General features: G+C 46.7%; 1 protein-coding gene across 1 annotated transcript; it reads right to left on the bottom strand.

The window, feature by feature from the left end:
• Positions 1 to 1,281: 1,281 nt before the first annotated feature.
• NR2E1 (nuclear receptor subfamily 2, group E, member 1) lies at positions 1,282 to 11,000 on the bottom strand (the record flags this gene model as incomplete). Its single annotated transcript, XM_010155046.1, has 6 exons — positions 1,282 to 2,256; positions 5,097 to 5,202; positions 5,472 to 5,621; positions 6,007 to 6,103; positions 9,340 to 9,486; positions 10,765 to 11,000. Coding segments are annotated over 6 exons (899 nt in total), but the record flags the coding sequence as incomplete, so codon positions are not given.
• Between the last annotated feature and the right edge of the window lie 250 nt (positions 11,001 to 11,250).

Here is an 11,250-nt window from a genome sequence, read left to right as displayed (position 1 = left end):
GTCTCGCCCAACTCATCAAAAGACCGGTCTCGTATACTTCGTGGTCTGGCTTGGGCAGAAAAGGCAGAATGTGAGACCTGGCAGACTGTGCAGATGGAACAGAGATGGGGTGAAAACTTTGACCTCTGAAACCAGTGAGATTATTGTGTTTGGAGTCAGTGAAGCTAGGATTTCACTTGTGATCTGTGTTCTTTGGCACTAAAACCCAGTGAGAATGAGCCGTTGATATGCACTGTACATTTCCACCTGCCCCTGAGGCGTGCTCGGCTCTTTGGCCGCTCATTGCCATAGGAACAACGTGTTCTATTTCCTTTCTTCTATTGCCAACTTGTTCCTGTGCATCGGGAGTTGCTTATCTCTTCCTTTGGTGTGATTACACAATTGGACACCTTAATAAAACCTCCAAATCTTTTTAATTGGAATGGTGGTTCTGTACTCATCACCCTTTGTTCGCCGCAGAATTCACCGATACTAGGAATTGTAATAACTTGAAACAGAAGGCTTACGCTAGGTTGGGCCTCTGATCCGTTTAGTACTGGGTCCTAGAAGATGCTCCGTGTTGGCTCCTTGAGGAGGAAACCTTACAGCAGGTGTATGTTTGACTTGTAGAAAGCAGCTCTGTGCAGGACCTCAGGTCCCTTTGCCCCGTGGTGGGATCGCCAGAGCGATTCCTTTAATGTTTGTCTGACCTGGTTTTTCAAACCTCTGATGATGGCGACTCCAAGGCAGTCCATGTCAGAAGGGAATATCGCTGTTCCCTGCTAAGTCAGGTACGGTGGAAGGAACTCATCCAGAAATCGGAGGAGAAGCATTGAAAGAACAGTGGAAAGTAATTTAAATTCAATATATTTTTATTTTTTGTAAATACAATGAGTACAACTTTTTAACTTCACAAATCAGTTAATCCACTTTGTACAGGAAAAGTTTTACTCATTCTATGATAGTCCAAGTGCTGATTTTTCTCAGTGCTAGCTCCTAATAACAAACCAAATTTTGAAAAGTACAGCAGCTATCTTTAAATGTGTTTTTTTCTACATTTTTCATACATCAAATAAGCAGCTTATAACAGCTTTTCGTGTGTGAGAGGATGTAGGTGAACAAGGCTTCAAAATTAGAACCTGGAGTTTTCTAAAAAGGCATTGGAGACTTTTGGAAATGGTTAGCGTTGCATCGGTCAACAACCTTTATTTCTTTGAAATAAAAATTTCTTCCACCGATATTTTGATAATCGTTTCACTTCTCTGCACGCCTCATTGACAAAGAGTCTGGCCACCGTTGCCTTTGGTTTCAGGGCTGTGCCAAAAGGACAGCCAGCAGGTCACCCACACGGTCATCTCCCTTGTATTTGGTTTTGCTGGTTTAGCCTTCCTTTCTTGACGTGGAGCTTTTCAGGTGTGTGAAGGCGTGCCTCTGTGCGCGTGGAAGAAGGAGGAGGGAAGGTCGGGGAAGGAAGTGTATAAAGCTCTTCTGTCTTCGAGATGTTAACCAGACATCAAAGATCACCAGTTCCTTTTGCAGGAAGAATGGAGCCGCCGTCGTAAGCTGCTTTTTAATCAGTTCTGAAGGCCACTTCATGATGTATTATAGCAGAAGCAATGTTTTGGTAACCCGGTCTTAAATGTTGCCTATCGTATTAAAAACATTTTCCCAACGTAGGCTACTTTTAAACCAGTTCTGAAGGCCGCCGCATCTCACAACAGAAGCCAAGTTTGGTCACCCAGTTCCAAATACTGAACAAACTAAAGTACCTTCTTTCACATTTTGTCTCAGATCTGCCAGTTAAACGAGAGAATAGCGGAGTCTTTGTTAACTATGACTGGCATCTGAATTGCCTCCATCCTGTAGTAACAGGAATAGCAGCCAAATTCCAACCACTTTCACTTTTTCTAGAACAAAGCATTCTCTCCGTGATCTAAATCCCTCTGTTCAGAGCAGCAGAATCATATCTACTGGGGTATTTTTTTGTCAACGGGTTTAAAGGCTAAACATTCCCAGGTTTATGCTTCCTGTAGGTTTTGTTAGTTGAGGCTTATTCTCCGTAAGGTAAAAGTTCGTCTCAAACTGTCCATCCTGATGGTTTATTTGAAGGTAATTTATATGTCACTGGATTTGTACATGTCTGAGAGCAGTCTTGTAATGGGTACATTCCCAATGGTCTTTTTGAAAAACACTTCTTCTATCGTGGACGGGCTAATCGAACGTAAAGCTGGTAACAGCAATAAAAGTTTTCCAAAGCGACAGGGTTGTGTGGGATACCTGGGGAACAGAGAGAGAGAAAAAAACACGTTGCTGAAGTTTTTAGTTTTCCCAAGAAGATCTTTCACTTCACAGAAAAGACCATTACTCAGCAAATGGTACAGACGGGTGCTACCTGTGCTCAAACCACGTGTTTTCTACTCATGTGAGCAAGAAGTTTGACCCCATGGAAAACTCTCTTCATGGAGGCTAGCAGAGCACAGACCAATGCCTCTGAGTTTGGATTTACTCCTTTTTTATTCCCTCAGGGCAGTAGCAACACAGAGACAGGATCTGTTCCAGTGAAGCACTGGAACAGGTTGCCCAGAGAAGCTGTGGATGCCCCATCCCTGGAAGTGTTCAAGGCCAGGCTGGATGAGGCTTTGAGCAACCTGGTCTAGTGGAAGGTGTCCCTGCCCATGGCAGGGGGGTTGGAACTAGGTAGTCTTTAAGGTCCCTTCCAACCCAAACCATTCTGTGATTCTATGATCTGCTCTGACTTGTCCCTCAGACAACAACTAAGTTCTTGGTGCAGTTTGGGGAAGAGCTTGACCTATAATAAATACCCTGTCATTTAAGGCACAATTTAAACCTGCATTGTCATGGTAATAATTGTGTCCCCTTTCGTTTGCCTCATACATCGAATATCGATCGACATTTAGAAAGTTGGGGTTTTTTTTTTTTGGTTAAAGAAGCTGTGCCTTATCTCCAGGTAATGTATTTGTGTAATAGGATGTTTTCTATCCTTTCTCCCAGCTTTTGAAGCCAGCACAACACAGGATGTGTATTCTAGCTGTGCTTACGCCGACTTTTTACAACAGGCATTCTCAAGCTTCTGCTTACAGTGGTCTCCCTAAAAGGAGTAGGTCGTTTGGAAAAACGTTCTGCTTCTCCAATCTGCTCTCCCATGTGTCCTGTTGAGTTTAGAGGAGGGTGTCCCTGCCCATGGCAGGGGGGTTGGAACTAGATGATCTTTAAGGTCCCTTCCAACCCAAACCATTCTATGATTCTATGAGATCACGGGGCCGTAACACCGCCAGGAAGGTAAATCCCAGCCTGAAGATGAAACACAAGCCAAAAGCCCTACCCGACTGGGGTCAGTGTGGCAGCCCTGTCAGTGGTCTGCACTTTTTCCCTTGTTAAACGGTATCTTTTACAGCAGGTCCTGTTTAGCCCAGTAGCTAAATATTTCCAGCAGTGCAGAAACGCAATGGCAAAGCAGCCATGCCTGGAAGAGAAACCATGGCCATGTAAAACCGTTATTCCCTGGCTTCTGCAGCAGGCCCTGGCTCACTCAGGGTCTCCAGGCAGCAGTCCTCACGGAGAAGGCCTTCCATAAGAACAGGAGGTGGTTAATATTTTACTCTGAATTAGCCATAACTGGATAGTTTCTGCAGTCTTGCTCCCATCCCCAGGGCTGGCCATTCCCTTTAGACCAAACAGAATTGCTTCCGAGGCTGCTGCCGCCTCATCTCTGGCTCTGAGCTGAGTCCTGCTGGACAGAGCTTTTATGGGAGCAGATCAAAGTTCCGGAAGGGAAAAATGGTATGAAGGTTCTTCTTCCACCACTCCACCTCCCGCTGTGCTGGTCTCACGGACCTCCGCTGCAGCTGAAGGACCGAGACGTGGACTTTGCAAGCTGGCCTGAACCGACCGGAGCGGCTGCTGCGGGAGACATTAGGTGTGCCCTCCTGTCCCACCCCTCCGCCCTGGTCCACAGGAGGAGGCTGCTCGTCGGTTCACAGCCAGCTCTCCCGGAGTGTGGGGGTATATTTTGCAGAGTACATTTCATGCGTTCCTGGGATTACCCCTGCACACTCTGGGGGATGACAGCTAGAGCATTTACAGCAGGTTTCAAGATTTCTGTATCCCATGGGACTCATCCTCAATGAGACAGAGGGGAATATTTTCTTCCCAAACAATGGTTCTCATAATTGCTGCAGCACCGAGATGTGATCCACAACTTCTCAGTTTTTCACTTCAAAACTGACAACAGACTCAGGGTAGAGTCTTGGAAGAACCATTTAACTTCCTTGTCTCCCAACTTCTGTGTCTGTAAAATGGGAGGAAATGACATGGGGAAGTGTATTGGAGATCATGGGTCAGCAGCGCTCGTACTGCTGTGAGATGTGATGTTGTTCTGAGCATCACTATTCGCAGCATTTAACTGACTAAAATGCAGCTTTCTGAATTGCAAAATGTTCCACAGCAGGTGTTGCTTCCGAGGGGAGGATCTCGCCTTTTACCGCTTTCCCATCTGTCTGAATAATTCCAGGTGCTGGAGTGTGTCCAGAGAAGGACAGCGGGGCTGGGAAGGGTCTGGAGCACAAGTGCTGTGAGGAGCGGCTGAGGGAACTGGGGGTGTTTAGCCTGGAGAAGAGGAGGCTCAGGGGAGACCTTATCGCTCTCTGCAACTACCTGAAAGGGGGTTGCAGAGAGGTGAGGGTTGGTCTCTTCTCCCAAGTGATGGGACAAGAGGAAATGGCCTCAAGTTGCACCAGGGGCGGCTTAGATTGGATATTAGGAAAAGTTTCTTCACCAAAAGGGTCGTCAGGCATTGGAAGGTGCTGCCCTGTGGTGGCCGAGACCCCATCCCTGGAGGTACTTATGCGATGTTTAGGCACATGGTGTAGTGTTGCACTTGGCAGCGATAGGTTAACTGTTGGACTTGACAATCTTAAGGGTCTTTTCCAGCCTTTTCTATGCTTCATTTCATCAGGGAATGCCAGATTCTAGCAGGCTGACAGCTAGGGTATTTTTGCTGTACCAGCCCAGTCCCCATTTCAGTCAGTGGAGATGTCACCTTTGCCACAGTGGCAAAAGCGCCCTGGCAGGAGGTCTGGAGGGAAGACACCGCTCACCTGGTATGAATGTAGCTGTTTAGGGTGAGCTGGGCTTCGTCTTGAAGGGCTGCGATGGCGGCAGCGTTTCGGAAGCTCCTCAGTTCGGAACCGCTGTGTGTAGGAACTGGAAAGCAGATCGGTTACTAGTTCAGCTGGGCTCTTGGGTGGGCCAAAGCAGTTCAGCTAGTGCTATCAGCGGAAATCAAGCGTTCCCATTAGTTCCCCCGCACGCCACTGTCAGCCCTTCAAAATGCAACATTGACACTTGGAATTCAACACCAGGGAACCTGTTGGATGATGCAAAGCTATGTCTGGTTTAAAACACTGGTTTTGCTTTCAAGTAGCCACCTCGTCGTTATCAGACCAGACAAGCAAGAGATGCTTTCTGCTTACCAGCTTTAAAAGTGACAATGCATTTGAGACAGGCAAATTCGGTAGCATCTAGCCGAAGTTGTCTGAATCTAGCCACAACCTCCTGTAAAGCCTGTATTTCTGAAATAATTTTGTTCAGCTTCTGAGACTCTGTATTGTCACCATTCATGCCTGGAACAGAAAGAGGTAAAATAAATAATATTAAAGGCATTTGCTTTATTTTATATTGATTTCTGACAAAATCCTGTGTATCAATATCCACTCTATTGTCAAACTTGTCTATCTGGTTCCATGTAAACTGACTATATTGTACGAAAGTTAATACAAAATCTTCTCTTGGATGATAACAAACACAGTAATTTGCATTTAAATGACAATGCAAGCAGTCATGAATACAACAAAACAACATTATTTGCATTTAAATATAGATTTATAAATGACAGGTATGCTCTATTGTTCAGTAGGAATTTGTTATTCTTTACATGTTGTTCTTTTTTCAGTAATGTATTTTTATGGTAATTTTTGTAACAAAGTCATTAAATTGTGCAATTCTTACCAGATACAGCCAGTAGAGTGTTAGCATCAACTGGAATGGCCCATTGTGCTATTCCTAGAACAAACAGTTCTCTCCAAGCATCTTCCAAAAGCATCAGCTGTCATACAATAGATGTACAATATAACATAGTGTATAATTTATAGATTTATCAACAATTTAAATATGTAAATTTCTGTTATTTTAAAAATCACTTTAAATGCCTGTCATGGTATTTTCCCCACAGCATTCGTTAGCTCTTCTCTTGGCTTTTTGAGAAGGTGTCTAGAAATAAGCCTCTGCGTTGCAGCGAAACACCGAGGGTTGGCTCGCGGCACGCCGTGTTGCGGGCCGAAAGGGAGGAGAGAGAGGAAGAAGAGCGAGAACTCCCGCCCCGGAGAAACACCCGCCTGTGTTTCTTAGCTTGGGCTCTCTTATCCTCTCCCTCGGCACATACAGCTGTCCTAGGACATGCTGGGTGAGTGGTCTCCTACTGCTCTCTAGGCATTCCCCTCCTTTCCCTCCTGAAGGCAGGATTTGCAGCGAAAAGCCTGGACAAAGTCCTGAAATTACATCACTCGGCAGGGAGCACTGCTTTGGAACACACATGTATCTTTAACCCCTTCCTTACTAAGCAAGGCGTCAGCTCTTCCCGGCACAGCATCTGGACACACCTACAGTTTCTCGGTGTCATCTGTTTCCTTGCCTTTTGCTTAAAACCACTCAGAAATTCCAGGCACTGAGCACCGTTTGCCTTCAGAGAACTGAGTAGCTACGCTGAGAGCATTGCCAGTTCTCTGCAACTTCCGTAGGTTGCCTGGCTGTATGGAGGATGTGGTTTTCTCCACGGGGAGGCAATGCCTTTGATTTCCGTGGAGAGGCAGTGGTGCATCTGCAGAGGAGACGCAACTCCTGGCAAAACGCAGGCCGGCCAAGCCAGAACAGACATGTTTAGTTTTGAGGGCATCTTTGGGTTGTTGGCCCAGAGCAGCTCTTAGGAGGGGTTTGCAGGGCCCCCAGTTCAGCTGAAGTTCATGCCCTAAAGGACTTGCTGTGGTGAGTACACACATTGCTGGAACCTCACATCTCTCAATAGGGTGGGAGAGCTTCGGAAGGGTGAGAACTGTAATGGACTCAGGAAGGATCATCTGGTGGCTCTGTGCAGTGAAAACAGATTGCCCAAAACTCATGCAGACAAAAAAGCAAGCCACGAGTATTGATATTGCTATGGTCCCTGAAATTATCAGCCCCTCAGCTTTTTAGGAAAACAGGAAAGAGAGTATTCTAAGTCCAGAAAAATTCTAGAAAAGGAAGAACAAAGTAAAAAAATATCTTACCAAATGAATTATGATTTCCTTGGAATCAGGTATATGAAAGTAATAGATGAGACAGAAAGCGTGCAGTAAGAGTGAATCCTTTTATCTGTGTGCTAGCTCCTAGCAATATTATGGGTTTTAAAACACCCTGTTCGAATTGGAATGGAAGAGCTCTCAGAGTCTCTGCTCCCAGCTTGTCACTGCAGGATTATGCCCATTTTGTGCCTTTTCTGTACTTATCTGTAACTGACTAAGGAAATAGTGATGGGAAAGTATTTCTGTCTCTGCTTGCACATAGTTAACTGTTTGAAATAATTACATTGGATTTTACAGTCCTGAGAGCTGCCCAGATCACTGTATGGAATACCAGAGGGGAAAGGGTGCAGTGCTCGTCTCCGGTCCCTTCTGAGAGCAGCCAAACCTGGTCAGAAGTCTCCTAACGGCTGCTGCCTGTGAACTCAGCCCCTCCTCTGGATAATCCTGTCTGATGGATGTGAAGGTTCCTATATGACATAGGAAATTATTTGCCAGCCTTTCATTTGCTTTTGTAAACCTTTTTTTGTCATTCATTCATGCAGATACAATGGTAATGAATGGTGGTTCCTGGAAGATATCAATTTCATATGTTCTTTCCCGCTAAGCCTTTAAAGTCAGAAGACTTTAGAAATAAGAGACTATTCCAATAGCTGAGGCTTTCTTCATGCCTATGCATAAGTCTGTAAAACCACCAATTAAAATAATTCATGCTGAAGTCATGCTCAGCCCTCCTTCTTCAAAGAAACAAGAAATACCAGGCTTTCCGAAGGACTGGGTTTTGCTCCTTTCTCAGCCTCATCCTGTTAGTACAACCTTTTGTTGGTGACCTGCATTGGGCCAACCCATCTTACGGACAAGCTGGGCAGGTGTACAGGCCAGCAGAACTTGAAGCATGACATTTTTTGTTGTGTGGCTTCCAGTTCCCAATGGGATTAGCTGGGGAAAGGGATACAGCCTGTGTTTTTACCAGGAGTAGTAACACAGCCATCCTCGGACTTGTGTTTTGTCAGCAGATTGGCTTCTACCTATTCCCTTGGCTCCGAGGTGAAACTGTCACAGAGTCCTGGAACCACAATGTTTTTGCCTTTTCAGAAAAGCACCACAAAATCAAAATCCAGGAGAAGGTTTTAGACTCTCCTCAGGCAGATGTCAGGGATACAAAAAGAGAAATGCAGACATTTACAGCTGGGCCATTGTCAAATTAAATAATGCAGTGGCACTATTATAAAACTCAACTGTCTCATTATTCATGAAATAAGGTGATTAAAATCATACTTATTTCTTCTCCAGCCCTCCTGAATATGACAAAGGAATCATAGAATGGTTTGGGTTGGAAGGGACCTTAAAGACCATCCAGTTCCAACCGCCCTGCCATGGGCAGGGACACCTTCCACTAGACCAGGTTGCTCAAAGCCTCATCCAGCCTGGCCTTGAACACTTCCAGGGATGGGGCATCCACAGCTTCTCTGGGCAACCTATTCCAGTGCCTCACCACCCTCTCTGTGGACAATCACACAGAAGGAGGCCTATGTCAAAGCTTTAGAGCTGAACAGTGCTGAATTTTGCGGAAACTGGCTTGCACAGAGGTGCAGCAAGCTAAGGAGATGTTAGGGAAAGGCTGGGATTTCAATATGTAATTCACTGTTAGTCCCTGTTATGGAGGGGAAAGATGTCCCTCAAGTAGAGAAGCAGTTTTGACATGCTGAGCTCAGTCTGCAACCTGGTAACTTTTCCTCTAGCACTTGTCCTCACATAATATTCACTTTATATAAGATTTTTTTTTCTGCTTTGATTTTCATTTGCTTCATGAAATAACAGTTGGAAGAAAGCAGTTTCTAAATCTGTGTTTTAGGGACAGACCAAAACTCTGCCCTGAATTTCAGGACTGCTGGAGCTCATTACAGATTTAAAGATCTTGTGCTGAAGGTTCAGGACCCAACCTGAGCTCTGAGCCTCCTTTAACAGGCAGACCAGGCCAATGCCACTCCCACCGCAGGTGCCTTACCTGGTCTTGTAAGGACAAGGTGGAGAAGGCTGGGACACTCTTGGCCCATTTGATGCTCATGAACAGGAGTCTGGCTGCTGACTCACAGACGGATTCAGTGGCCACTTCGTAGAGATACATAGGGGTACCGTTGACTTCATGTGGGTACTAATGTCAAAAAGAAAATAAAGCAACTTCATACAGTGTTGCCGAGGCAGCCTAGTCTTCCCCTCCCTTACAGCTGCCATTCAGTGCATCAGGCTCACGCCCAACACAGAGTGTGCACTCTCCTATTCTGCAAGCAGAGGGCATTGCTTGCAGTGGGCCCACTCCAAACCACTCTCTGCTGCTCATCCGTGCAGATGAACTGTGCTACAGAAACAGTTCTCTGGAGGAGGTTGAAAGGAGAGTGAAATTATTACACCAGGGGAAAAAAAAATCAGCAAAATGTGGTGTCATCCTTTACCCTGTTACACAATAGCACAACTCTGGTAGCAGAGTTAGAAGAATACAAAGTTGATTAAGGATCTGTGGTTTGTAACTTGTGCTTCAGAAGCTGGTTTAGCACTCCAGCCTTGCTCAGCAAAACAGTAAGTACCCGTTTATCCTTAGCCTTCATCTAGCTCCCTGACTGCAACAGGCTGTAAGCAGATGCAGATGTACAGAGCTAAGCATCACTACGTAAAGGGTGTGTAGCGTTGGAATAGAGTCACGCTTTCAAGTATGCGCTATGTTTTCTTGTTAAATAATTTCTGATTCAGTGTTTTCCAAAATTATGAAACTATATGTTGTGATCATGCTCATGATGGATTCTGCCAAGCTGCCAACTCTGGAAACAGAGAACTAGTTAAGTTGTCTCTTCTTTGATTTTCTAGGTGCTGTAAATATGTAAAATGACACTGCAGATGGGTTACTGGAAAGTACCACCTTATGGCTCATTCCTGTGCAGGTGAGGCCACAGCAGGGGTTCTGCTGGGCTCCTTAGGGAATGCCACCACCCAGGAGCACAGAGGCAGCTTAGACACCTGTGTGTGTGTGTGTGTGTGTGTAAAAGCTGCAGGCTTCCGTCAGTACAGGTGGTAATTTCCAGGCTATGCTACTGTGGAGATGGGCATTTTACTGAGGAAAACTGAGCTAGTGCAGCTCACCCTCATGAAACAAGGTTTCAAAGTGACCTGTGGGAGGGCTCCAGTCAGAGTGAGCACTTCTGCAGCCATGAGGGTGTGAGGATGCAGGAGAGACAGGGTTTGTTCGGAGCAGGTTGCCCTCCTGCATACTCCTTTCTGCACAGGACCTCTTAACCCCTTGCACCACCTATCTCAGACCTTTTAGGCACCTAACGAAAGAGTCCCACCACAACCTGCAAGGCCTCAAGCCTTGCACTTTGCCCCGTCTACCCCAGGAGCAGGAAGGAGCTGGTGGGTTGCAGGCACCCCAGGAACTGACCTTCGGGGTGGGCTGTGCCAGGCCCACCAGAGCCTGCCTCTCAGGGGTGCCGGTGACGGTGGCCAGCTCCAGGCCGTGGGGCTCCAGCTGGGAGACAGCGGTGAAGAAAGCGGGTGCCGGCAGGGCGGCAGCAGGGAAATGCGGGGCGCCACTGCTCTCCTCCTTGTGCCCACGGAAGTAGAGGGCCACCTGCTTCCGTATTGTCGACGTCCGGGGGCCCCGCTCGTGCTGCACCGCTGTGGGGCACCAAGGAGAGGTGAGGGGGTCATCACGGAGTCCCACACTGAGTACCCCGCAGCGCTCAGCTGAGCTTCCCTCCTTCCTGCAATTTTTGGGGGAAGGCCTCCCGCCCGGGGGGATGTCTGGGGAGCAGTGGGTGAGGCTGCCATGGGATGGGGGGCGTCATTAGGGGCCCAGGGGTAGAGGAGAGCTTGCAGAGACAGATGGCTCCTCGGTTCACGGCAAGGGCCCTGCTCCCCCACCACC

The sequence above is a fragment of the Eurypyga helias genome, unplaced genomic scaffold (assembly GCF_000690775.1).
Source record: "Eurypyga helias isolate BGI_N326 unplaced genomic scaffold, ASM69077v1 Scaffold38467, whole genome shotgun sequence".
Classification (NCBI taxonomy): domain Eukaryota; kingdom Metazoa; phylum Chordata; class Aves; order Eurypygiformes; family Eurypygidae; genus Eurypyga; species Eurypyga helias.
This window is presented reverse-complemented; position numbering and strand designations above follow the sequence as displayed.